Genomic DNA, 27,588 nt, shown 5'->3' with positions numbered 1-27,588 from the left:
TAAAAGGGCTAGGGTTATAGGTGTGTGCCATCTGCCTAGCCTAAGACAGAACCTTTCAAAAGGAAGTCGCTTGATAAATGTTTTTTTTTTTTTGAGACATAGTCTTGCTTTGTTGCCCAGGCTAGAGTGAGTGCCATGGCATCACCCTAGCTCACAGCAACCTCAAACTCCTGGGCTCAAGCAATCCTACTGCCTCAGCCTCCCGAGTAGCTGGGACTACAGGCATGTTCCACCATGCCTGGCTAATTTTTTCTATATATATATTAGTTGGCCAATTAATTTCTTGCTATTTATAGTCTTGCTCTTGCTCAGGCTGGTTTCAAACTCCTGACCTCAAGCAATCCTCCCGCCTCAGCCTCCCAGAGAGTTAGGATTACAGGTGTCAGCCACTGTGCCAGGCCTAATTGATAAATGTTTACGATATAAGAGCTGCAAGCTGTATGTTAACTGAAGACTGCTTGCTGGAGGGAAGACAATTGGGCCAGTTTGTGGGCCAATAGTCCACACCTCTCTACGTAGCTTGTAAGTCCACTGAGTATTATTCTCTATTGTGTCATGACCTTAGGGCTGAGAGGGCCTTCTGGAATCACAGTGTCCTCCAATCACAGAGGGGAACTGAGATTCAGAGCGGGCACGTGATTTGCCTGAACTTCTCAGGCAGAGCTGGCCTGTGTCTTCCAGAGCTCCTCTCTGCTACATCCTGCTTCTTGTGGCCATGCAGCATCCACAGGATCTAAAGCTCCTCAAGGACAGGTACATTTGCATCCTCTGTCCCCTCCCAACATTCTCCTGAATGCTCTGCTCAGAGAGAACATTCTGGAAGAAACTGTAGACATGTAGGATGTGACTGGCCATGGCTGTCACTTGCACTGTCGTGTTCATGTGGCCTTGACCCTTGAGCAGGCAGGAAGGAGCCCCATAGAGTCCAGCAAATCCTGGGCCTCAGTTCCAGGTCTCAGCATGGAGGTGGGGAGAGGAGAGACTTCCTTCTCAACCACTCCCTCGAACCTGTGCTCTTCTTGCTGCTGGAGGGGAAAGAAGGCTTGATGTGGGCCACTCCAGGCCCCTGGAGGGAGATGGGCTGAGAAGCCTTGTCCTGGGATTCGTACCATGTCCCAGGCCTTCTGGTCACCTGCTGTCCTTCAGTAAGTGGCTGGTTGCTGAGGGAGCCTCTTGGTGGGTGTAGAATCTGCAGACTAGGAGACTGATTGGCAGCTTCACTCTGCTCTCTACTCTCTTGTCTCTGTCTGTCTTTCTTTCTATATATGTATATAAAATCTTTTATTTTTTTAAGTGCCATGACAAACAGTGGCAGCTGTACCCAGAATAGTCTTTATTTTTAAGCAAATTCACAGCTTGTTCTAGGAGCCATGGTGCTGGCTTTCCCCAGGATTGGCCATTGCTGAGTAAGAAGACAGTGGCCTGCTCCCCATCTCTAGGCCAGAAAGCAGGAAGTAGGAGGCCTGAGAAGGGACAGATGTCAGGGGCTAGGTAGGCACAGCTGAGGCCCTCTCGCCCCTAGCCAGCTCCTCTTTGTTTGTTTTTTTGTCTTGAGCTACAATTCTAGAAATAGAGTTACCTGGCAGAGCTGGAAAAATGCTTAGAAGTCAACCATCCAACCATGCCCTTTTCCAGATGAGGAAACTGAGGCCCAGAGGGTTGGTAGCTTGCCCAAGGCCCCTGTCTTTACTTTTTCCCCAAATATCACAGTCAAGTATGACTGTGTCCTGGATGCTGGACTGAAACTGATTTCCTTCTCCCTCAAGGGGATGGGGGGGGGCAGAAGACATTGTTTTTATTGTTTTTCCATCCTTCCTTCTCAACTTTACCACCTTGTTGAAAAATCCAACTGGAAGGAAGGTCGTAGGACGTTCAGGCCAAACTTCTCATTGTATAGATAATAACAGAGAGGCCCAGAGAGAGGAAGGGATTTGTCCTGGGTCACACGGAGAGTAGGACCAAACCCAGATATCCTAGGGGCAGTTTTCATCACACTCTGCATAATTCAGCTCTCAATGACATGCTTTTGCTTTGTGCCTGGGGGCACACAGATTGTTTGCCCTGAGATAAACCCTATTCTGGCTCCTGAGCTCATTGTAAACAGCCAAGGGCAGGAGCAGGCCTTAAGCATCCTATAACATGCTGAGAAAGTTTGAGAGAGGTACATCTCACACTTAAGCATGAACACCTCATCATCATGCTTAAGAACTACAAAAGGATCGGCCTAAACTGTGAAGCCCAGCTCCATAATGGACATTGTCTTATCTGCCACCATATTTAATTTGGGACTCACAGAGTGTCTGAACTGAAAGGGACCTTGGAGAACAGAAGTCCAAGTCCTGTTTCCTGGATAAGGAGACCAAGACCCTGAGGGGAAATAACTAATCTGACAGCATACCAGGATGGAGTTGTCCCTAACTCTAGGACCCAGGTTTTCTCACCTCTTGTCCTGTCCTGTTTTCTTCTTTTTTAATTAAAAAAAATTTTTTTTAAAGTCTTGCTATGGTGCCCAGGCTGGAGTGCAGTGGCTATTCACAGGTGTGGTCATAGCACACTACAGCCTTGAATTCCTGAGCTCAAGTGGTCCTCCCACCTCAGCCTTTCTCCTCCTCCTCCTCCTCCTTTTCTTTTTTTTGCAGTCTTCACAGTACCTAGCATTGTGCTGGTCTCATAACTTTTCAATATGCTCAATAAATTCTTTCCGAATGAAATACACATGAGATGCTTTTGTGAGCAAGACACTTTTGGTAATTGATGAAAGCTTTAAAGAATACATACTGTCTATGGTAAATATCTGATAAATGCTTATTGCTTGCATTTATCAGCTCAGTTCTTCCTTGTTCCATATTATTTTCTGCCCGAGGCTGTATTTAAGCAGAACTGGACTATTTCCAACCCAGCCACTTAAGTATGAGCCACTTAAGTATGGCCCCGCTGGCCAGAGCCTTCCCAGAGCCTCTGGAATCCTACCCGGGAATCTGAGGATTTCCACCCAGGAGAAATTCTGGGCTGTGGAGGGGAGGGCATGGTTCCTGGGTGAGAAGGGGTTTGCAGGAGGTGGGTGCTAGCTGTCAGTTCAGCGGTGTCCATTAAGCAGGAAGTTTGCTCTATCTCTTGCTCCAAGTATTGGCCAGGACATTTCTCATGATTCCAGTTAGGAGTAGCGACTCCCAGAGCCCCTAGCAGTGTTGCTCACCACTCCCCGTTCCTTCCTCAACACCTTTCCAAAGTCCAGTCGTGCTGCCATCTGTCAGGCTACAGGTTAAATGCCTGGCTCTCTCCTGAGATTTAGTTCCTTCTACCAAGAGGCCAAATTCACCGTGGGTTCACAGGGTCAGACGTTCCCCAGTCAGCTTCTAGATCCCATCTGTACGCTTAGTCTACATTGGGAAACTGAGGTAGTGGTTAAGGAGACAGCCCTCTGAACTCTGTTTCCATAGTGAATGGTCCTGGCAAGGGTTCTGCCTAACTTTAGGACTTATAACAAAAGACAGTTCTATTCCCTATATGGAACTTGAATCTCATTAAAGGCAAAATCATCTCTCTATCCCCAGCCCCTACTGCAGGCACTCAAGAAACATGTAGAACTAATGCTGAATTATTTAGCTTTCACTCACCTGAGAAGGGGAAATCTGAAGACTCATCAGCGCCTCATATGGTAAATTCTTGTAATTTCTGGGCCATTTGGTCACAGGGAGACTGAGTCAATAATCTCAGAGACCTCTAGAGAAGAAGGCTAGAGCTCTGGGCTTGGGAGCCCTCCACCAGCCCTGTTCTTTGTATGTGGGGGGACAGAGAGATCTGGGTTTGAATCCTGGTTCTTGCCTGTATAAATGCTGTAATTTTGGGTAATTCTATAGATACTCTGAGACCTAGTTCCCTCAACTGTGGAATGGGAAGTGCCTAGCCAAGATGCTCCATGAGACAGTTATTAACAATCATCTGCTATACCAGATAGGGAGATCCTTTTCCCATGTTGAGATCCCCAGAGAGGAGATTCTGGAATCTTCCAATGTCCCCAAACCTTTTTTTTTTTTTTTTTGAGACAAAGTCTCGCTCTGTTGCCCTGGCTAGACTGCCATGGCATCAGCCTAGCTCACAGCAACCTCAAACTCCTGGGCTTAAGCAATCCTCTTACCTCAGCCTCTCGAGAAGCTGGGACTACAGACATGTGCTACCATGCCTGGCTAATTTTTTCTATGTATTTTTAGTTGGCCAATTAATTTCTTTCTATTTTTAGTAGAGATGGGGTCTCGCTCTTGCTCAGGCTGGTCTTGAATTCCTGATCTCGAGTGATCCTCCCACCTTGGCCTCCCAGAGTGCTAGGATTACAGGTGTGAACCACCCGCCCAGTCCCCAAACCTTTATTGAGTACCTGCTATGTGTGAGGTGATGTGCTAAGTGCTGGAAAGGCAAAAAGATCTATGGCCTTTCCCCTTTTCCTAAGTGGTTCATGATCTGTTTGAGGAGGCAAAACTATGCACTGAGAAAGCAAAATCCCAACCCAACCCAACCCAACTGCCAAGAGACATCATAAGATTGTGCAAGAATGGCCGGGCGGGGTGGCTGACTCCTGTAATCCTAGCACTTTAGGAGGCTTAGGCGGGAGGGTTACTTGAGCTCAGGAGTTTGAGACCAGCCTCAGCAAGAGCGAGACCCTTTCTCTACTAAAATTAGTGGGGCCAGTAATCCCAGCTACTCAGGAGGCTGAGGCAGGAGGATCGTTTGAGCCCAGAAGTTTGAGGTTGCAGTGAGCTAGGCTGATGCAACGGCACTTTAGCCCAGATGACAGAGTGAGACTCTGTCTCACTCAAAAAAAAAGATTGTGCAAGAGTAATAACAAATGGGTGGCAGTACCATTATAGGAAGGAAGTAAGAGGACCCCTGTCTTAGAATGATGTGGGATGACTGCATGAGGGCGTTCTTTCTGCTCAGAGTCCATTGTCCAGTCAGAAAATGCTCACCTTTGTTTAGTATTTTAACACTCATTCATTTCATTTAACAAATGTTCATTAAGTCTTTTGTGTTACAGGCACTGTGCTGGGAGATGTGTAATTTCTATGCTCAAGAAACTTGTAGTTTAGGGGAAGACACAGATACTGAACCAATAATACCATAAATATATATATATATATTTACAAATTGTATCCGGATTAATGAAAACATATATAAGGGGATTTAATTTAATTAAAGGACCAAGAAAAACCTCTTTCAGTGATATTTAATTGAGCCCTGATGGATAAGTAGGACTTAGCCAGGCTAGGAGAAGAGGGGAAGGGGACATCCCAGAGAGGAAAAAACAGCCTGTGCAAAGGCCCTAAAGAGCAAAGAACACATTGCTCAAGGACATGAGAGAAAGCCACATGGCAGGAGTACAGAGAGCTAAAGGAAGAGAAGTGAGGTAGGCAGGGACCAGATTATGTAGAAAGTTTTGGCTGGTTTTCCCAAATATGAGGAGAGAACTAGCTGCAGCAAAATCCCCTGGGGTACTTTTTTAAAATAAAGATTTTGGTGGTGCCATGGCACACACCTGTAGTCCTAGCTACTCAGGAGGCTGAAGTGGGAGAATCACTTGAGCCCAGGAGTTCAAGTCCAGCCTGGGCAATATTGAAAGATCCTGTTCTCTTAAGAAAAAAAAAAATGAAGATTTCTGGGCCTCATTTACACTGAATAAAAGGAGCTCTGGGAGTGGGATCCAAGAATTAGCATTTTGGATATGTTCCTTGGGTTTTTTATAAGTATCCTTGAAAGTTTGAAAACCACTTTTCTGGGCCAGTTACAGATTTCAGTGACAAAATCTGAAAGGTTTTAAGCTCTTTCTTCATTAGATTAGATTAGATTCTAAAAAGGTCACTCTGGCTTTGCCAGAAGGCTGGAATGGATATAGGAAGTGGATGGGTTAAGGGGACAGCTAAAGTATCTTAGGTGAGGGGTGATTTGATTTAGAAAAGGGTGCGGGGATGGAGATAGATAGGAATGGACAGATTAATGAGATACTTAGTAGGAAGAATTTTTATCATTTATTATAAAAAAGTTATATATTTTTATTTTCTCCGATTAGCAAGTAATATATAATTGTTGCAAAATTTCAGCTATATAGAAAGAGGCAATAAAGTAAAGACATTTTGGTTTATATTCTTCTAGGCTTTTTAACATACTTACACACTCAGACATATGAATCTAGTTTGTTGTGTACAATAATGGAACAATTCAGTAATATTTGTTTGTTTCTTGATTTTTGAGAAAACAATATCATGGGCATCTTTTCAGGTCAGTAGAGACCTTTACAAATTTTCATGTCTGAATGGTGTTCCACTGAATGGACGTCCCCCAGTTTATTGGACAATCCCCTATTGATGGATATTTAGGTTGTTTCCAAATTTTCACATCATTATAAACAATCTCTTTTCTTGTCTGCTCATTTTTGAACACAATAATGTTTATTTCCTTAGAAGATATTTTTGTTGGTGGAATTGCTGGGTCATTGACAAACTATGTTTAATCACACATGCTCATACTGTGTCAAAGGTAGCTGTACATAGGATGGCACCAAAGTCAGGGGCCAGAGTCTTTCTGGCTCCTGGTCTGTCCTTTTGAAGACCTCAGACTGTTACAATCATAACTTAGCCTTACCCAGGCTTTTCTTTCTCTGGCACGGATGCAGTGTGTGCGGTCAGGCCTGGTGGGTTTGAGATGTGTGCGAGCCATGCACCCCAGCCTGGTCCCATAGCAGGGGCTTCGGTGGCCCTCTCAGCCCCTGGGAATCTGTCCCCAGTTCCCCTCTCCCACCGCGCGAAGGCGTGTTAGGGAGTTGCTTCGGCAAGCAATGATTGCACCATCCACAGTTTGAAATGGAAGTCCAGGAAGCGCAGGGAGGAAAGGCGTATATCCCAAAGGCCGAGCCCCAGCAACCAGACCCAGCCCCTGCAACGCTCCTGTCACTACTACTCGCTGGCTAAGAACCTTTCCCTTCCACCCCCTCCCCAGCCCAACCCTTTGCTGGGTACCGGCCCTTTAAGAAGCTGTCACGGTGGCGCTGCTGGCCCCGCCCGGCGGGGAGGGCCGAAAGGAGGGGAGGGGTTGGTGGTGGCTGGGGGGGGGGGGTCTGGGTCTATTTTTAGCTCCGGGCTGGGTCACGTGATGGGAGTGACGTCTCCGAATGTTGTTGTTGGTGGCGGCGGCGAGCGGAGCCGGAGGAGCCGCCGCAAAGATGGAGGAGCCGTCGAGGAGGCGCTGCCGCTGCTGCCGCCGCCGCTGCTGCCGCCGCCGCCCGCGAAGCCGGAGCTCGAGCCGCTGGGGGTGAGCGCGCCGCAGCAGCCCAGATCCCATCCCCCCCGGCCCCCGGGACCCAAGGTGGCGCCCCCTTCTCCTGCCGTCCTGCCCGCTGGCTCCCCGCGAGCGCGCCCCCCTTCCTTCCTCTCGGCGCCCGAGTGCCAGGCGGCACCCCCCGGGATCATCGCCAGCCCGGGAGCCGAGCCTCGGGGTTACTGCGCGCGTCCCTTCCCGCCCCTCCCATGCAGGGGCGCCTTCCCTGCAGGTAGGGGAGGGGCCCGCCTTCCCGCTCCCCGCGCCCCCAAATAGCCTGGAGACCGACCGGGCTGTATGATTTGCCCCCTCCCCGGCGGCGCATGTTGCGTTGCGGAGCGATTTGAGCCCTGCGCCCGGATTCCTTGCAGACCCCTCTTAGCTGGACACCCCTTTCTTGGTACTCTGAGGTGAGAGGCGCTGCCCACCCACAGCGCTTCTCCCCGTAGCTAAGAACGCATCTTATTTTATGTCCTTGACTTCCGTGCATGAGGAGGGGTACTGCGGAGCCCACCTTACTTCTCTCTCCCATTATTCTCACCCCCTCCTCCGTGAGGCGTTGCTGCGTTTGTTCCCATCCTGTTCTCCTGTCTGACACCCCAGAGCCAGGGAGAGAGAGCTGGGAGATGAAATGGAACTTCTCCCCCACCCTCTTCTTTCCTGGGGTGGATGCCCCCCATTTTTCATTCTGGATCTTTATCTTAGAGGTGGGGGCACTGCCAGTGGCTTGCTAACTTGGGGGGAGTAGGCTTCTGTACCCCACCCTTCTCTGGGGCCCTGGGGAAGATGAGAACTGGCTGCGTGATAATTAATCTGAGAGCCTGGGAGGGGGGAGGCAGAGTGGGGAGGTGGGATGCTTCATTTGGGGGAGGAGGTGACCACTTGATACCCCTGCCTTTGGCCTTCTGAGATGAGGTGTGTCCCTAAAGAGGAAGGGTAGTAGCTGCAGTTGCTTTTGGGGGATGCAAAAGGAACCCATCACTCAGTCAGTGATCATCATGCTTCTGGGACTCAGAATTAGCTTTGGAGCTTGAGGGGGTTCTTGTTGTTGGTGATTTGGTTCAGGGTCCAACTGGGAGGGGAAGATGGAGCCAGATCATAGGAACAAAAGGAGGCAGGGGATGGGAGATCCAGGAGTCTTAGCCAGAGGGCCCCCTGGTCAGGTTGCCTTGCAGGATTGGAGCTGGGGTCTGGGTCCTGTCCTGGGTCTTCTCTTAGGTTCAGAGGATGTACGCAGGGAGTGTCTTCAGTCTCCCAAGTCCCAGGCACCAGGGCCCCTGTGCCGATGCTGGCTATTGAGCTGCTGGGCAGGGCTGGGGATGGTGAGCCATGTTGGGGGCTGCCTGCGTCTTCATTCCAGTCTTTCCTCCTGCCTCTCCCTCCCTCAGCACAAAGCTTGGGGAGATCTTGGTTTGCCTCCTTCTCCTTTTCTTGAATCCCCTCTTTGCTCTCTCTTCATTTGAACTTGGATCTGGCTGTCTTGATAAGGCAGATAGGGTCTCTCTGAGTTAGAAGAGTGGGCCCCCAGCCCTCTCCACTCTGTCCTGACAATGTATGCACACCAGGGGCTAGAGGGACAGATTCTAGGTACAGGTTACTTGGGGGCAAGGATGAAGGAAATGTGAGCTCTGTGTCAGCTTCCCCTTCTCCCCCAATATATCCTCCTACTTTGGCTGGATCGTTTAATTTCGAGTGGGGGGAGCAGTATCACACGCCCCACCCACCCCAAGTAGCTACAGAGACAAAGGTTTGCTTTCCTTTCCCAAGGGGTGGCATCTTAGCTGTGTGTTTAGAAATGGGGCCTGGGAATGGGGAGGGTCCTGTGTGTTTCTGCATAGCAGGGGAGGGGAGATCAGCTATAGGAGCTGGGGGTAGTGCAGTCAGTGCTGAAGTACCAGCTGCTCTTTAATAATTAATTCTTCCTACTCACATCCCTTTGAGGAGGGATGTCTGGAACACGGCATCAGGCTCAGCCAGCCTGCTAGAGGACGCACTCCTGTTGGTGGGGGGGGCTGAGGGAGAGACAGCGAGGGGGGGCGGTTCTTGGCATTTTTGGAGCACTGTAGCTTGCTCATGAATGAAAACCTGATGCAGCCCGTGAGGGGGCCTATTGTAGCCAACTTTGGCTAATTAAACTTTCTCTGCCTTTCTTCTCCCCCACCCTACCTCACCCCAGCCCCAGCCCTTTCTTGAATGGGGACCCTGTCTTGTAGTGCTGGGGAGGGGGTATCATTCTACTTGAGGTTTTAGGGCAAACAGACCCCCGTCTTTTGCCCTCTGCCTCCGCCTCTTCTCTTCCTCCCTTCTCACCCCCCCTTCCTTTTTTTTTTTTTTTTTTTTTCTAGAAATAGCAGCCTCCTCCATCTGGCTTGTGCAGATGCCTGGAGCTGCGTCTGAGCAGACAAACAGAAATGGGCCGATTGCAAAAATGAATTTGTCAGCCTGGTGCCTTTTTTCCTCCCCTGTTTCCCTCCCCTTTTCCCTGGTTTGGGGCTTGGACACCCAAGTCAGCCAGCCTGCATGGCTCTGATCCTTCCGGGCTTCTGTTGGCCCAACCTGGGGGAGGCACTAGGTGATGGAAGCTCTCGGAGGCTGGCGAATTGTGGTCGTGGTCAGGAAGGGTCAAGATCACGGTGCCTTTAGTCGTCAGTGCCTTTAGATGGGATGTCTGGGCTTGTGGCTTTTTGGTGAAGTTGTTGGGGGAGAGTGAAGCAGTCTCAGACTCATGACTTGGTACAGACTGCTAGACCCTGCCACCTGCGACCTGGGAGGCACCGGAGGCTGGGTACTCAGGACTTGGGCCTGCCTCTAGCAGGGCCAGCGCAGGTATGTTGGGAAGGGGTTGCCTGGTGGCACTGGAGTCCAGGTTCTCCAAGGCACACCTGACTCCTGAGGAATTCAGAGGGAGTTGTTTGAGGGATAAGATCCCTGCAGGGCAACATTGGGATCTTGTGGCCTTTGGGGTATACATTACACCAGGTCTCCCTCACTTGTCTGCCTCCTCCTCCCACCCTCTGCTAGAGTTTTTAGTGCTCGGCAGTGAGGTGGGGGGTGTCTCCCTAGGGTTTCTGTCCTGCCTCCTCTAGCTTAGCCGTGAGCTTGCAGGGTGAGATGCAGCCAGTTTCCCTCATTCTGCCTTGCCCTGCTGTCCTGGTTGGAGGTAGGAGGTGGGTTTGGATCCTGGAGCCGGGTAGAGGTCTGGAAGAAAGAGTTGTCATGGGGTGGGGGGCTGGGCCCTGGGGGGCTGCCTACGTATGATGTCATGGCAGCTGGGCTGCTCAGGGGTTTGACATCCACGTGTTAGGTCATCTAGGAGCCACACAGCTCCTGGTCTCTGACTGCCCACTGAGATCCTCACATAACAGCAGTCAGTGAGTTTCTCTGGCAGAGTGGGAGCAAACAGCTCAGGTTTTAAACATCAGGTTGCCCTTTTCCCCCTTTATGCCCCACCCCAGACAAGAATCTGTGCCTGTCCTGATCAGGCTCTGAACGCTGCTTTGTTCCTCAGGGAGGCCCTGGCTGGTGGCTTTTGTTCACTTGGGAGCCTTGATGGGGGTGTTGGCAGACACTCTGTACAGGTGGATGGGGCCCAGGGTTCCTGCGGAATCCTATAGGGTGGGGAGAAGTAAAGCATGATTGAGCCCTGAGCCCACTGTGAGTTCAAGGAGCTGCTCTCCTCCTCTCTCCCCAGTGGGTGAGGATCAGCACCTTTAAGACCCAGAGAGTGGGTGGGAGAGGATGATGGGGGCTGGGGGCTGAGCTTAACCTAGTTTTTGTGCCACTGGGGCTCTGCCCCTTCCGAGCACACTGCTGCGGAGGTGCCTCTCATTACGGAGCTGGGCTAGGCTACTTAGGCTGCTGGGAATCGTGGGAATTTCTGAACCTGTGTTCCCCGGCCCACGGGAAAGGGTGTGAGCAGGACTGGGCGCCAGCCCTGGTGTGGGCACGGGCTGAGTTGCCTGCCCACGCAGGCCCTGCCAGGACACCATCAGCCCCACCTGCTGCATTCCTGAGCTTGGCCCCAGCCCCGTGCAGCTTACCCCACACCTGTGCCTGTCGGGAGCAATTCGGCCCCTTCAACTCTGCCCTCCCCAATATGAGTTCACCTTTCTCCAGCCATAGAGGGCAAGCCCTGTGGGCGAGAGTAGGGGCAGCAAGCCTAGGACCTGAAGGTCTCTTCTGTGTGTGTTTGTGTGTGTTACTGCCATGGCTGGCTTCTGGGCTCCAAATGGACCCCACCCCTGGGAATCCTTGATGAGAATACCAAGCTTACTGAGAATTAATCCTGCCAGGAAGGTGGGGCTGTCCAGAAGGCAGAGCTGATTGCCTGTTTGAGGCTTGGGGAGCAGAGTTGGAGCTTAAACATCCAGAAGCTCTCAGCCGCCTCCGATTGCTTCCTGCTACCTTGCTTCCATTGGGCACTGGAGGGCCTGCCTTCATTTGGAAGCAAACGAATGAGATCATGTCTGAGGTGGATCGTGGGCTGTTTAGGGATGGGCCCAGGTGGGTGCGTGCTTAGCGTCTGAGGCTCGAGGACTAATTGTGGGGCTGGGGTGGGGAGGGCTGGAGGAGCGGACACGGGTTGGCAAACCCGTGGTCCTGTAATATAATATATCCTCCATTACTATATTGGCCTCAGGAGGGATGCTGCTGGGCCTTTTGGTGCCTTTGTACAAACTGGAAAAAGGTGTCCCTTGTTCTGGGTGGGCTCAGCATGTGTCAGGCCGTGGCTTGGCAGGCAGAGCACGGGCTCTCTTCATCCCTCCCTGGGCCAGACCTCCTTGCACAGAGCACAGCCTGTCCAACACACAGAGCGCCCTGGGCTTGAGCCTGGACCTCTAGGCCAGAGGTGCTGGATCAGGGATGAGGTCTGTGACTGTCTCAATTCCTGGAAACATAAGCTCTTGCCCTGGTCCGTTGTTGAATGTGGGGAGACCACGACAGAAGCACATCCATACTTCTAGGATCGGGTGGTACTAGGGTCAGAAAGTGAGGAGAAGATGACTTTCCCCCTGGGAGTCCCAGCTTAGGCTGCTGCCAGGGACTCTAGATCAGTCCTATACCTCCCCACTGCCATGGATAGAGGTCAGAAGCCTCCCTGCACTGTCTCCGTTGGTGCACACCTAGTCCCATGCCAGGCACCTTTGGGAGTCTCTGAGGTCTCCACACCTGACAGTGGACACTTGTCTGAAAAGGAGTGTCTGCGTGTGGCCACCATAGCTGTTTCCAATCCCTTGGGCACTAGAAGCCTCATCAGTTAGTAAGAGAAGAAACCAGGGTCTGATCCAGATCTGCTGATTTTCTCTGTGCCCCCGGCAGGCGTCCCTCCCTCTCATCTCCAGGTATAAACTGACAAGCTCCAAGGTCTCCGTAACTCTCAGATTCCTGAGTTAGGGGCCTCTAACCCTGCTCCGTCTCTCCCCAGGGAAGCCGTTCTGAGTGCCTGACTGCCTCGCCCCGAAGGATGGCCTCGGATGGGCATTAGAGGCACGGCGGCCCCGGGCACCCGTCCCGTCCGTCTGTCTGTTATCGTCTGTCTCTCTTGACATCACCGCAGCTCCACCCCCTCCTGTCCCAGCCCCCAACGCCAGCTTCCTGCGGGCCCAGAGCCGGCATGAACTCTCCTAACGAGTCGGGTAAGAGCTGGGAGGTTGGAGAAGAGCACCCTGGGGTAGCTTTGGATACAATGGGCCGCGTGGGTTTGCAGACCAGGGCAGCTGACCTTCAGTTTCTGAGCTGTAGGGGAACAAGGGGTCAGGAGTGGAGAAGTGTTGCAAGAAAAGGACAGGCAAACCCTGAGGCAGACCTGGGAACTGATGGTCCAGCCTGGCCCTGGGAGGGCATGGGTCCAACTCTGCCCCCACGCTTGTCCTCTCAACTTGGGGGCCTTCGGTGCCAGCTCCACCCTGCCCTGTTAGCCAAGATAGGCAGGCTTGAGAGCAGAATGTGTATCCCTGAACCTCTTTGGGAAGTCTGGGATGACGTTGGAAACATTTCCCTACCGTAGCTGAATGCCCAGCTTCCTTTTTGTGGTGGTGGCTTCTTTCCTTGGTGGAATGTTTCTCTGTGTTCCATACTTTTTTGTGGAGGTTTGCATAGCCCTGAGACTTAGCCTCTGTGTTTGGGTGTGTGGCATTGGGTGGGAGGGGGGTGACATGTTTGTAGAGGAGTCTTGGCTCTCTTTGGAGTCCAGGTAGACTACCCTTCTTCCTCTTGGGCCCTAGACGTGGTAGGTCCCTAGTTTGGGGTCTTTTTCTCTAAGATTTCCTATCTCCCTCTGCTCCTAGGACCCTGCCCAGTGTTGTCAGAAGTAGTCTATGGGTGGGACTCCAGGCAGCTTCATGTCCAGGTGGATCTGGACATGTGCCCTTGAGGATATGTCCAAGTGGTCTGAGTGGACCCTCAGGAGTTTCCCAGAAGGGTCCTGGGGCACTGTGGTCAGAGTCATGACTGCCTCTGTCTTTGGCTGTCTCCTTCTGCACAGTCTTAAGGGTTCACAGTCCATCTTGCTCGACTTTAACCCTTTGTGCCCCATCATGTCCCCCACATCCTTAGGAGTGGATGGACATTTCTCCTTCTTTTAGAGATAGGGAAACTAGGGCTTAGGGTGAAAACCCATTTGCAGGATGGTACAGAAGCAGCATCAGTGGGGAGTCCAGCCACCTCCCTCCCACCCCGAATTCCGTTCCCCGTCGTCCCTCCTGCAGGGTTGTGGTTCCCCTCTGATCCTCCTGCCTCTGCCCCTGCCTTCATTCAACCTGTGGGGGCTGGGCCAGGTGGGCTGCCCAGCTCTGTCTTCCTGATTTTTCCTCTGAGGCTGGGTTGGCAAAGGGAGGGAGAGGCCTGGTGGGTGTTCGTCCATCCCTTGTGCATCTCAGCTGGCCACTACCCCAGCGTGGTCGGTTGTGCCCGGCCGAGTGCCAGCTGCGCCTTTCCTCTGAGCCACAGCACTGACCTGTCTCAGAGCCATCTCCAGCCGAGGGGCTGGGGTCTAACTCTTGGCCAAGGAAACAGAAGCTGCCCAGAGGCATCTGTTGGTGGCTTGGGAAGGACGTTTCCTACCTTTGAGATTCTTTCCCTTGCAGTGAAAGGTTATAATATTCAACCCAGGCTAAATGAAGTTACTGGGTTGCCTTTCCAGACACTGTTGGTCCAAGTTCCGTGTACAGCTACTTCTGCTGGAGCTGGCAGGAGCATGGCGGGAGCTGGAGGTGCCCAGCGGCACAGGCGGCAGGCAGCCTGGGAGCAGCTGCTGAGCCCTGGCCTGGATGGGTCCCCTGAGTAGGCCTGTGGCATTGGCCATGCCTCCTGGCTGGCTTTCCAGCTCCCCCCAGCAGGGGGAGATGCTGTCTTCCGTGCGTTGGGGAGGGGGGTTAGTGAAGGAGGGGGCCTGGGACTGGGAACCTCATTTTAGGACTGTTGAGAGACTTCAGAGCTGGGGTCACTGCTTGGGGACAATCTCTCTGAGGCCCTTCCCACAGTGTCCCTGGGGTTTTGGGACTGGCTCTTCCAGATGTGGGGTTCCAGCTGCCCTGGGCCAGGGAGACGGCCAGCTGCCACCCACCCCTTCCTCTTTGAGGTGCCCAGCATCTGCTATTCCCAGAGCTCAGGCCGGCATCTGGGCTGGGGCTGCGGGTGCCCAGCACCTGGGAGAAGTCTGGAAACCATGTGCCCTGGGACTCCACGGAAGTAAAATGAAACCACGCATTGTAGCCAGAGCACGTGGGCCTCCACTTCCCTGTGGACACTCCGCAGAGCCCCAAGAAAGAAAGGTATGGGGCCTGAGGGCAGGGGACAGAGCTGGGAATGAGGGAAGTGGTTAGTCCTTGGGGCCTGTCCCAGCTCCTGAGCACCTCCAGCCCTCTCCCTGCTTCCCCTGTCCCTAGGCGGAGAAAAGCAGGGCTGGGTAAGGGCGGAGAGTTTTCTGCCATTCCCTCTAGTTCCTCTCAATTCTTCTCAGCGTAAGAGCTTTTCTCTTTGGCAAGTCCTTGGTGAATATCACCAACAAGGTGATATTCGGCCTGTGGAGGAACAGAAGAAAATATGAGATGGTCCATTCCTGCCCTCACAGCGAACGAGTTAGTGAGAGAGAGGATTTTTGGTGAGGGGCAACAGATGGAAACTTTGATCAGTTTCCTTCTGGGGCCCACCACCGAGGGAGTGGGAGCCCATCCACTCACCTCTGGGTGGGGCTGAACACCAGCATTTGACCTTACTGACCTCTTTTGCAGTTCTGGAAGTCTGGCAGAGGCCACCGATGGGGCTGCCTGGTTCCCTGAGGGGGCCATTCGCTGGTCTCTGCCTTCTCTTTAGGCAAAAGGGGGCTTGGGGATGGACGCTTGCTTTGTTTTTCTGGAACTGATTGTTTCTGCCTGTTCTCTTCAGTGGAGTTGAAGGTCTAACAGAATCTGCCTGGCCTAGGCTTGGCCCTACCAGATTGGAGGAGCTGCCCTGGGACCTGGGACCCGGGACCCAGGCTTGCTGTGGTCATACCCTGTCCTCTGTGCCCTTGCCCAGAGGAGAGGGCAAGAGCGAGGCTCGCCCTGCAAGCCAGTCTGGGTGGCGGCGGGGCCCTGGAGGAGGAGGCCAGCTTTCTTATCCCCGGCGTGGGAGGGAGACAAGCCTCATGACAACACCTGCCTGCCCAGCACCTCCCAGAACCCTCTGCACTTTCTCTCCTTCCCTTTCCCAGGAGGGAGGGCAGCTGCCCCCTCCTTTCTGGGTGACCAGAGAATCTGGGGCATGGGTGTGGGGTGGAGCTTGGAACCTGGGTGTCCTGCCTCCCAGCCTCGGCTCTGCCTCTGAGCCCCGGGCAGGCATCAAGAAAGTGGGTGAGTGCTAGCAGGGGGCTGAGAAGTGGCCTCCTGGCCTCCCTTCTCCACTAGATGCCCCCGCACACCTCTGTGCTTACTGCAGATGGGCGTCTGCTCCCTTCCTCGTCCCTGTTCCATTATCCCACACTGGTTGGAGGCTTAGACTGGGACAGCGCAGGGGGCAGGGTCAACCCTGAGGGGAAGTGGAAGATGCCAAAGTAGGTGTTCACCTTTTTCCTGGATTCAGTTTCAAATGAGAGGGTTCAGCCAACACCTGGCCTGGGACCTGGCACATAGTAGCTCCTGGGCCATGCCGACGGGCTCCAGCACGACTGGGCTTAAAGGGCAGGAAAGGACTGGAGGGCAGGCAGGCCTGATGTCTGGCAGCCCACACTCCATCCGGGGTGCGCCTGGGCCAGTCTTGGCTTCTTACTGTGCACAAGCAGATCTTCCCTTCTTCCTTTCAGTCAGGGCCCCATCCCAGCCTTTTGGGCCCAGGAAATAGGAGCCTGGAAAAGCTCAAGGAGCCAGCACTGGGCTCTTCCCTTCTCCAGATTCAGACTGCAGCCTCTGAGGGAGGGGACAGAGTCACTGTGGTCTGGTGAGGACAGTGTTGGCTCTGGATGGGGCTCATGTGCCTCATGCTTAGGGGCTGCTCTGTAGGGTTTGCGGGATGATATGTGAGCGTGCTGGGTGAGAGGAGATGAAGAAGAGAAATGAAGTGGAGGGGCTATAGCAGGAAGGACTGAGGTTAGACGTTAGGAAGACTTTGTTACATCACCTGAATCTCAGGAGAAAAAGGACACTTGTCTGCACCCCAGGCTGCTTCTCTAATGCCTTTAGGGTTCTGGGAGTGGCACTGAGGATTGTCTGGCTGTGTCTGATGCTTTGCTCCCCACTTTGTGGAAGTCATAATGGCCCTAAGTCCCTGCTCTGGTCTCCTCTGGGTGCCTGTCTTCTGGGTGCACCCATCTTCCCTAAGCAGGGCAGCTCTTTCTGTAGGCATCTGGCTGCTCCAGGTTCTGGGGACCCTGCTTTCAAAGAGTCAAAGTGGTGGTAACTGATGACTTCCTCTTCTGCCATGCTCACCTGTGCCTGGGGCAGACAGAAAGCCAGGACAGGGCCAGCCAGCCCTTCAGGTTGCTCCCAGCGTGGGTGGGTGGAGTCCTGGCTGGGAGGGGCTGCTGCTCCCAGCGTCTGGGCTCCCTTGAATGTGCTGCCCATCACCCCCTTATGGGCCCTGGCCTCGCCTTCCTCCTGAGAGGGCCTGGCTGGCCTGGATGTGTTTGGGGCAAATCGTGGTGAACGAGGTCCTACCCTTAGTTGTCCATCAGCACCAGGCCCCTGGTAGAGCACTGCTCCATTGCTTTTTTTCTGGTGTGTGCCCTGACTGAGAAACTGTGGCCCCAGACCCCTGTTTTGTTCTTGGTCCACCACTGGGCATCTCCTGGCAACATCTTGCCAGTCTAGGATCCAGGAAAGCCTGTCTCTGCCACCTCCCCTATAGGTGTGCTCCCACCACTCCCCACCTGAGGGCAGGAGACCCCTTTGCCATCCCTGGCTGGCAGAAGCTGGCTGGGAAATTGGCCTCCACAAGCTGCAGCCACTGTGTCCTTGGTTGGCCAGTTCCTCCTGGGCACCCGACAGGACGGTGAGGTCATCCAGTCCAAAGAGAGGACAGGTGTCCCTGGCTCCATGCCTGGAGTAGGGGGCAAGGAGGGGCCAGGAGGGGGCTCCAAAATAGCAACTGTGACATCAGGAAGGGGGAGGGGGATGCAGACCCAGGAATAACCAGGCTATTAAAAGGCTCCAGTGAGGTCAAGGGGCCAAGTGGGATCTCTGTGGCAGTGGGAGGCACAGCTTGAGAAGCAGGGGCAGACCTGCAGTGGGCAGGGCAGGCGAGTGGCACCAGCCCTCACGGTGCACTAGTCCTAGGGCCCAGGGAGCAGGGGCTGTTCTGCCAGGCCTGAGGCTGGGCAGGGGAGGGCTGGATGCTGGTAGACTCTCTACTCTTCTTGGAGGGACTCCAGCCTCCAGTCTGTTCCCATTTGGGCACTGGGGGTTATTGTACCTGTTAAAGGAAACTCTGGAAACACTGGGGCAGCTTCGTGTACTCCCTTGCATGGAAGGCAGTAGAACGTGGTGGTTGGAGCTCAGACTTAAGCCTCAGATGTCCCAGCCTTACCATGTAAACAGCCATACGACCTAGGGCAACTGACTTCATCTCTGTGCCTCGGTTTCCCCATCTGTACCCATCTCTCAAGGTCATCACACAGAATAAATGAGGTGATGTATGTGATGCTCTTAGTATCGCATTTGGCACATTGCCAGGGAAGAGCTACCTGTCCTATGAGAATGGGCAGGTGCTATCTGGTCCCCTTCCTAGGGCTGGGGCCAGGCCTGCAAAGGAAGTCTCCCTGACCCCTGGAAAGAAGCTGAGCAGCCTCTGGAGGCAATACCCCAGAGTGGGCAGGAGGGAGCTGCCATTTAGCTGCTGTTTAGAGGTCTCCCCCCTGGGTGAGGGCGTGGGGAGACACCTCCCAACTCTGCAGGAGGGCAGAAGTTAAGCAAACCCCAAGAGGCTATTAGAAGGACTCCAGGAAAGATGCAAGGTTAGGCCAGGTGGCCATGTCTGCCACCCTCTCCCAGACCTTTCTGAGTCCTTTACCAGCTCTGGATGGCAAGAGGGGCGACAGGATTGGTCTGGCTTCTTAGTTTCCAGTTCCTTGCTTGCTTGCTAAGAGTAGCAGCCGGAGCCACTCCCAGATGCATTGGTACCCTGGCCTGTGCCTTTCCCGAGCCCAGCCTCTGGCCACCCAGCTCTGTGGCCTTGGCCCTGAGTGCAGGCCCTCCCCTTTCCCATCCCCCTCGCCTGGCGCTTCCTCCTGGGGTAGAACGCGCCTCCCCCCCATGGGGCCTCCTGGCAGCCGCCCGCGGCTCCCTGAGCATGCTCCACCTATTTATAGACAGGGCCCTCCCCCAACTGCTATTTCTGTCTCCTGCCAGCTGCCGGCGGCTCATTCGGGAAGGAGGAGCAGGGAGCGGGGCCCAGAGCTGTCACCCAGGGCTGGGAGGGAACGCAGAGAGCCCGCCTGCCCGCTGAGCTCCTCTTCCTGTCCCGAGTGCTTAGCCATACCCCAGCTCCGGGAACCAAGGACAGGCGGGTAGCCGGACGCCCCTCTGGAGCAGAGCTAGGCCTGCAGCTCCAGCGCCTCTCCTGCTGCCAGGAGCGCCCAGCCCAGCCGGATGAGGCGCCTCCCCACAGTGCGGGTCCCAGCAGCAGTGGCCTGAGGGAGTCCCTGAGCAGTGCGGGCTCCACCGACCACCTTCCTTTTGGTCGGCGCCCCGCCTCGGGCGGCCCCTCCCTGGCATGCTGCTGGTGCCCAAGGCTCAGGGGCTCGTGGAGATGCTGCAGACCATCTATGAGACAGAATCCTGTTTCTCAGCAGATGGGATGTCAGGCCGGGAACCATCCTTGGAAATCCTGCCACGGACTCCTCTGCACAGCATCCCTGTGGCAGGTAAGTGCCTCCGTGTCCCCGCCTGCCCTCTGCCATTGGGCATCTTTGTCCGTGGGGCTGAGCATCTGGCTCCGCTCCGAGCCTTGCCCAGATAGAGTCCTGCTCAGATCTTTCTTGAGAGATTTTTTGAGAATATGCGAGGTTGGGGGAGCCCTGCTCAGAGGTGGGGTTCCCTGCCTGATGCCCCTGTGCTCCTTGCCCAGAGTCTGCCCTGCCCCATGCCTCCCAGCTGCACTCCATCGCATCTCTTCCAGGCCCTGTGGTACCCAGCGAGGTCGGCAGTAGCTGCTGGGGGCTGGGGGTTACTGGAGGATCCTGGCCTAGTTGGCACTGTGGTCAGAGGGGAGGAAGTGGGTCAGTGACCTGCCTCCACGCTGCCTGCTCCCCCGGTTTGGGCAGGGGAAGAGGGTGTAGTTGGGCGTCTACAAAAATAGTGGTTACCCCAGCTCCTCTGGTTCTTGGGGGCAGAGGGTCAAGTGCAGTGACTTCTGCAAGTCCCCAGGCAGGACTCCTGAGAATCAGACACTTGGGGAGGAGGCTCGATGCCCTTGTGGTCTAGTTAGCCCGAGGGGGATGTTGAGGGGCTCGGCTGCCTTAGCCCCAGGCCCCCCATCTCTCCCCTCCCCAGGCCTTGGTTCATTCCCACCCCCTGAGGATGAGGAGGTGTTACTCTGGTTCCCATGGGCTGGAGGATACCCTAATCCTGCCACCTTCTCAGCAAGGACTTTTTTATTCCTTGCCTGGGGGTGGGGTCCCCCAGAGCTGGGCCACTCCTTCCCTTACTCCCAGGAACCTGTTGGCAGCATCAGGCATTTCTGGCACAGCCTCCCCACCAGGCCGGCACCGCAAGATGCTTCCTCCAGGGAGGGGCCTGCTGGACTCATGCCCGCTTGGCCCCTCCTGGCAGTGGCTTGGCACTGGAGAGAGAGAGAGTGTGTGTTTGTGTGTGTGTGTGTGTGTGTGTGTGGGGTATATGGGGATTCCTGGCCTCTGGATCCATGGGTGTGATCCCTGAGCTTCGAATTGGAAGGTGGGGGAACTGTGGGCCTTTATGGGTACCGTGATTTGGCTCTGAGCTGTCCAGGGATAAGGCTGCAGCGGGACTTGGATGTGCAGAGGACGAATGTTTGGGGAAGATTTGGGAAATCCTTGGAACGTGGCCTGTCATCTGCCTGGGCAGGGATGCCCATGCAGTGTTCTGGTGTAGGGCACAGTCTTGGAGACCAGCCCTGGAGGGCACTCATGCAGTCCCCAGAGGTGGGGATATCACACTGGGGACCAGCCCTGCAGGTTACCTCCCAGGCTCTTGGGATGAGATATAAACATGGAGGGTGGTCCTTGCCCTGGTCTGGTTGAATCTACAGTTCTAGTTGAAGACCCTGCCTGCTGGTCCCTAGCCCATAGCGTCTGGGACTCAAGATGGTCTTTTGGGAAGCAGAGGAATGGCTGTGTAGAGCATCTGCTTAGGGCAGCTCTACCCTGTTTGGCATATCAGTCCACCCATCCTGCTCTGTCCCCACTGTCCCTTGTCTATAGCAGCAGCCAGCAGTTGGCCTGAAGTTTCCTCCTTAGCTTGTTCACTTACCTACTTTTGCATTAAATCCCAGAAACATTGCAAGCTGGGACCCCTGCTGCCCTACCCCTTCCCTAAGCCTGCCTGTCCCCCGTGGACCCCAGCCCCTCTCTCCAGATCCCTGTCTCCCCACCTCCATCCTCCACCCCCCGCTGCCTGGCCTTCAGAGCTGTGGCTTGGTCCATGCTGGCAGGAGGGAGGCGTGAGTCACCTCAGCGGCTCGGGGAGAGGGCTAAGAATGTTCCCCCTGCGCAGCTCTGATGCCGTGCCTGTGACGCGGCTGGGGACAGATATAGGCCTGGAGCTTGGCTGCCTTGTTTTTTTTTTTTTTTTGGACTCTGGAATGTAAATAGATGTTTCAAATAGAAACACTTTAACCTTTGGGTTAAAAAAAAATCCACCCCAGATAAACACGGCCATGAGGGCCCAGGCAGCCTGGTGTTTTCCTCCCCACCCCCTCTCCCCATCTCTTGATCCTTCTCCAGACAGGATATGAAAGCTGGTGGCTGAAAAAGCAGGTGTCCAGGGATGCTTTCTTGGGCAGTGTGTCTTGCAGGCCTCCCTAGCCCAAGGGGTTGGAGAAAGGGGCTTTCTAGGATGGTGCCTACCTGCCACCTCCCGTAGCACGTCTTTGGAACCCAGTTTTAGGGGGCAGTCTTTGCTGTCTGGGCTGTCTTGTTTGCTGTGATTACCCAGGACCTAGCGTAGTGCCTGGCACATGGATGAATGAATGTTGCATGGGGGGCTGGAGTCCAGGACTGGTGGCAGGATTCCTGGGCTTTATTCTGAGGTTTGGACCTCTGGGTAAGTAGGGGCAGCTATAGTGCGTCACCCCAGTGGGTGAGCCAGAGCCTTAGCCAGCTGAGTCCGTGAGAGATAAGAGCACTCTCTGCTGTTCCTGCTTGAGGAGGGGGACACATCTCAGAGCTTGCTCGAGTGGCCATCAGAAGTCTTCCCTGATGGATGGGGTCTCCGCCTGGCAGCCCTGCCACAGCCCAGCGCACAGTGGGCACCTCCGTCATCCAAGCCGGGGACTTTGAGCTGTGGTGTGAGATTCCCACAGACACAGAACTGGGGCATTCACTGCCTCCCTTCTGTGGGCCCTAGATCCCCTCCGCCCTGTGCTGGGTAGAGCTGAAGCCTGGGCAGTGTGCAGGACTTTACGGGAAGGCATGGAAGAGGAGCCTCCATTTCCCATTGAGGGAGAGTCAGGTGTGGGAGTGGATTTCCTTCCCTGCTCGTGCCAGGAAGGAATGTAGTGGACGTTGGGAAGTGCCATGGTGTTCAGGTTTGGCATTGGGGCTTTCCCTGGATAGTCTTACACATGCTCATAAGACCGTGCCGAGCATGGCTGTGTGTGTAGGTGTGTAGGTGTAGGGGTGCCAGGAAGGTGGGAAGGGTGAGAGTCAGGTGTGGGAGTGGATTTGATATTATAATGTACTCAGTGATGAGGGTATCAGGTTCTTTCCTTGCCTTATTATCTCTTTTAGGAAGGTATTAATAGCCATAGTTTATAGCTGAGAAGGATCAGAGAGGTTAAGGAACTTGCCCAAGGTCACAGGGTAAGTGAGAGCTGGGATTTGAACTCAGGTCTCTGTGTAGGCCATTGTTAATCCACTTCTTTTGTGCAAAGTTTTAAAAGGTGGCCTTCCTTCTGGGTGCATACATCCTCATGGCACTGTTCATGGCTTAGTAATTGGAGGGTAGGCTAGATTTCAGCTCCAACTCTCCCCTCCAGCTGGGTGCCCACGTGCAGTGTACAACCTACACAACCTCACGTGGTGGGCCTATCTGTATGGCTTCAAAGTTTGTGTTCTTAGAGAATAGGGACTATTCTGGCCTTGGGGAGCTCCTATGGATTCTGAGAGGAGGCCTTGTTTTCTATAAATACTTGGGACCACTTGGTCAATGTTCTTCTCTGCAGAGATTTCAGCTCATGGGGAGAAGAGGGCCCAGGAACAAAGTTGAACACCACCCTCTCCAACTACAGACTACCTCTCCTGCCCCATTCCCTCCTACCTCATCTCCTCTCCTTGTTTTTTTTGTTTTTTTTTTTCTGGCATATTATGGGGGTACAAATTTTAAGGTTTCAATAAATGCCCTTTCCCCCCTCCCCCCACAAGTCTGAGTTTCCAGCATGACCATCCCCCAGATGGTGCACATCTCACTCATTATGTATGTATATACCCGCCCCCCTCCCCCCTCCCACCTGCCCAATACCCTATTACTGTAGTACCTATGTGTCCACTTAGGTGCCACTCAGTTAATACCAGTTTGCTTGTGAGTACATGTGGTGCTTGTTTTTCCATTCTTGGGATACTTCACTTAGTAGTATGGGTTCCAGCTCTAACCAGGAGATGTGCTATAAGATGTGCTATATCACCATTGTTTCTTAGAGCTGAATAGTACTCCATGGTATACATATACCACATTTTATTAATCCATTCTTGGATTGATGGGCACTTGGGCTGTTTCTACAGCCTCTCTCCTTGTTTTTGAGACCCTCAGCTGTCCCTTCCCTGCTGCACAGCTGCCAGACAGGAAATCAGATTAACTGTGTCCACACACACACACACACAGCTGTAACAGCTGTCAGGTTGGCTGCAGAAATGAGTGCAGGCAGCCTGGGGACACTGTGAGGCAGTGGTTCTCAAACTTTCAATTGCATCAGAATTGCCAGGGGAATGATTAAAGTGCAGATTCCCAGGCCAGGCATTCCCCCCCCCTTCCCCTCAAAGGTTCAGATTCTGTAGGGCAGCCCAGGTGCCAGCCACTTTCACTTGCTTCTCAGGTGATTCTGGTGTCAGTAGACTCAGACCATGCTTGGTGGACAGCCTAAGGGCTGTGCGGACTGGAGTCATGGGACCCAAAGCCTGCCAGTGGATGTCATCAGCATCCCTGGAAGGCCCCATTGGGCCTTGGGACTCCTGGGTGAAGGGCCTACACAGAGGGAGGGAGGCTGTCGCCCCAGTTAGAGGCAAATCCAACTCGCAGCAGCCTGTCAGTCTGGAGAGAGGATGTTTTGAGACACCAGGGAGCAGGTGTCAAAACCCCAGCGGGGTGGGGAATTATGGCAAATGGCCAGGTGGGCAGGGTGCCCTGATGGACACTCAGGGCTGTGTTGTGTTTGGGGAGTGGAGGCAGATCTGCCCTGGGGCCCCTGCCATTCCACCCCAGGTGTGGGGCAAACAGTCCCAGCAACAGCTGCAGACTTTGCATGGTTGGTGTGCCTTTTAATTGCCTCTAGCTTTGTGCCCATGTATTTCCTGGAAATGGCTGGGCTGTAGATGTGAGCCTTCTTCTCCAGTAAGCATCCCAAGATCAGCCACTAACTCCATCTTCACCAGTGACAGATGCTTTGTGCCTTCCACTAGGGCTCAGCATCCCCTGAGCTTAAGGTCCTTCAGAGTCACAGTCTGCTTCAAGGTTTCTGGGGGTTCTCTCTACTCGGTCCCCTTCCCTTCTGTATTCCTGGGCTCTGGTGTTCTGGGGGCCAGCCAGGTGCTCTTGTCTAGATCCATGGGTCCTTAATACCGAGTTTGGCTCCTTGTTCTGTCTCTGTTTAAGTTTGGGACCAGCTCTCAGTGTTTCCCTTTCGTTTATTAGTGGGGGGGGGGGGGGCAGAGAGAGAGCCAGAGGAGTAGAAGAGCCAGGATTAAGCACCGGCTCCTTCACGTCCTTTCTAGGTGACCTTGGACAAGTCTGATTTCTCTCTGGACTCACTTCCTCCTCTTGATAGCTGGGATAGTTGAGTTGCTAGTCTCCATGCCGTTCCTTTGCTGACATTCTAAGGGTCTCTGAGGTCTATTTCACTTGCTTCTGCCTTGCAGGAAGTGAGGCTTAGGGCCTCCCAAATGCCCACCCTCGGAGGGTGTGGAATCACACTGGGGAGAGAGGTATCACCTGCAGCAGGGCATGGTGAGATTAGAGACTGGGGAAGAGTTTCAGACTGCGTGGAGCTGGGGGCCCCAAGAGCAGGGACCAAAACTTGTGCTCATCTGTGCTAAGTAGTGTTTTTGAGGGACAGAGGGATCCCACCACTGTGGCCTGAGCCTCAGAGGACACAGTGGCCCTTCTTGGAGATAGCGTGAGACAGCCTGGACGTGCTGGAGTCGAGAGGAGGCTTCTCCCAGGGGCTCCCTCTCTAGCACTGGCACCCGGCGCTGGCCGCTCTGTGCGGTGTGGCCCACAGGAAGGGTTTTGTTTGTGTCAGGACCACAGTGCGACCTTCTGGAGAGTCTGAAATGAGAACTAAGGCTTCATTGTGAGCCTGGCATCCTTAGAATCCAGGTGGTCTGTAAGTTGGCCCCACTTAAAATACTTAGTAATTCTAAGTATTTTATCGTAGGCACTTTAGAAACATTCGGAGAAGTGGTCCATAGGCTTCACTAGATTGCCAGAGGAGTCCAGGACACAAAAAAGTGTCAGGAGCCATTAATAACAGCCCTGACTAGCACCTCCTGCAATCCTCCCAGGCCGTGCGCCAAGCTCCTCTGCGTGCATTCTCCTGCGCCTAGCAATTCCGGGAGGTAGGTGCTCTTCTTACCCACATTTTACAGATGCCTGCACGGAGCAAGGGAGGGACCTGGTGCCTTGCCCTCGTAAGTGGCAGTGGCGTGCCTGCCTGGAGCCCTAGCGTTGTCTTACCCAGAGCCCTTGCTCATAACCATTACGTGATGCATGTTCACTTGCATTACATGAGGAGTTGTGAAAATTGCTAGGTGAGAGTCAGACCAGCTTGCACATGTGGAAATAGTCTTGAATTGTGGTAGAACCTGTTGAGCCTAAATTGGCCTCACTAGTCACATAAGAGCACAGAAATAGATCATGGGAAACTGTCCTTGGTGGGGAGGGGCCATCGAGTCATGGGCTGAGAGTGTGAAATGCTGCGCCCCACCTCCTTCCAAACTCCCCGAGGCCAGGACAGGGACCAGAGCCTTTCCTATTCTCCAAGGTACAGAGCAAGATATTAGACATGTAAGGAAGTTGCTGACTCCCCAGCCTGACAGGGGAGATCCTGAGGGCCTGGGTGCTGGTGGAGGGGTCTCACCTCTCCAGAGGGCTGGTCACGCAGGGCTGGCTTGCACAGAGCGCACGGCATGCCCACATTGGCGGCAGGCTGCACACGTTTGTGTGCGGAGGGAAGCTGCCTGCTCTGGGAGTCAGGACACCTGGTTTGGATCCCCGTTTTGCTGCTGCTTAGGTGGTGGGGTCTTCTGCACAGCAGCCTCTCTAAGAAGCTTGGTTTCCTGGCCTGTGCGATGAGGGGGGTTGGAATAGATCCCCTCTTGGGCAGGCAGCTTCTCAGATCCAGAGAGTGTCTGCACAGGCCTCATTTCCGTCCTGTGTAGACATTCCAGATGGTTTAATGCACCCCTCCTTTGTACTCTATGCTCCTTGGGTCCCCTCCTTTTAGCCTTCTGGGGCTGGTGACTCCTGGAATAGGGTCTTTTTAGAGCCAGATGCTAAGCCTCTTGGGTTTGCCAGCTGGGTCCACACACTGTGCCAGCCCCCTACCCCCTGGTCTTCTCCAGGGGGAACTAAAGGTCCCATTTCCTTGCCAGCCAGGGTTCGCATGTTATAGGGACTCTGACTTGCTGATACTGTCTCCAAGAGAAGGATTCAAGCTGGGGCATGGCTTGTGGTACGTTCAGAGCAAGAGCAAGACTTGGCCTTGCTCTTGGGCAGCTGGATCTGTTTTCTATTGTGAACTCCTGTTCCCAAAGGCACTGCTAAAACCTGCTCCTCGTGGCCCATAACCCTTTATCTGCTTGAAGACAGTGTCCCCTTGCCTGGATACTCCTTTTTTAGATTAAGGCTGTGCTGGCAATAGTCTCGGGGTAGCCCCAACAGCAACTACATCATCTCCCCCAGAGGACCCTCACTATCCCTTGTGCTGCCTGAAGACTCTCCCATAGGAGCCCCCACTGGGCTGATGGGGTCCCTGGAGAGGAGGGAGGCCCAGCTGGATGGGAAGGAAGTCTCACTAGGTGTTGCCACCACTCAGTTTGCCCCTGAGCCAGGCTCTTAGGGCAGCCCCTCCTGAGCCAGAGCTTGCTATGTGCAGGGCCACTCTGATGGCTGGAGACACCCAGGCCTGCCCACCCAGCCTCTCCGCATAGGCAGTGTGGGTCAGCCCTGCGGAAGGCCAGAGGACAGGATGGTGTAGCTGCTTGTTCCTGAGGCCACCACTCCAGGAAGAGGAAGGGTCCAAGTACCCTGGAAAGAGTAGAGTGTGGAGCAGGCTGGGGGGCCAAGGAGCTTGCTGTGTGGGCTGGCTGGCCTCTCTGGACTCACTACAGCTCTCTGGCAGAGTGAGGCCTGTGGGGCTGTGAGGGATGGGCCTCCCTAGGCCCTTCCCTTTTGCTGGCCTTTC

General features: G+C 54.1%; 1 protein-coding gene and 1 pseudogene across 4 annotated transcripts in view; one reads left to right on the top strand and one right to left on the bottom strand.

The window, feature by feature from the left end:
- Window positions 1-2,128: 2,128 nt before the first annotated feature.
- On the bottom strand, window positions 2,129-2,220 carry LOC142862363 (uncharacterized; annotated as a pseudogene).
- A 4,937-nt stretch (window positions 2,221-7,157) lies between these two features.
- HDAC5 (histone deacetylase 5) overlaps window positions 7,158-27,588 on the top strand; it is a 36,846-nt gene continuing 16,415 nt past the window's right edge. The window contains exons 1-3 of one of the 4 annotated variants that reach the window (XM_012786686.2): window positions 7,158-7,299; window positions 12,731-12,941; window positions 19,568-19,639. In XM_012786686.2, the coding sequence (XP_012642140.1) occupies window positions 12,920-12,941; window positions 19,568-19,639 (94 nt within the window). In that variant the 5' untranslated portion in view covers window positions 7,158-7,299; window positions 12,731-12,919. Of the gene's footprint in view, window positions 7,300-12,730; window positions 12,942-19,141; window positions 19,640-27,588 lie in introns of those variants that run through there. The other 3 variants (XM_020280801.2, XM_012786688.2, XM_012786685.3) reach the window with 3 other exon arrangements.

The sequence above is a fragment of the Microcebus murinus genome, chromosome 18 (genome assembly GCF_040939455.1).
Source record: "Microcebus murinus isolate Inina chromosome 18, M.murinus_Inina_mat1.0, whole genome shotgun sequence".
In the NCBI taxonomy this organism is placed as follows: Eukaryota; Metazoa; Chordata; class Mammalia; order Primates; family Cheirogaleidae; genus Microcebus; species Microcebus murinus.
This window is presented reverse-complemented; position numbering and strand designations above follow the sequence as displayed.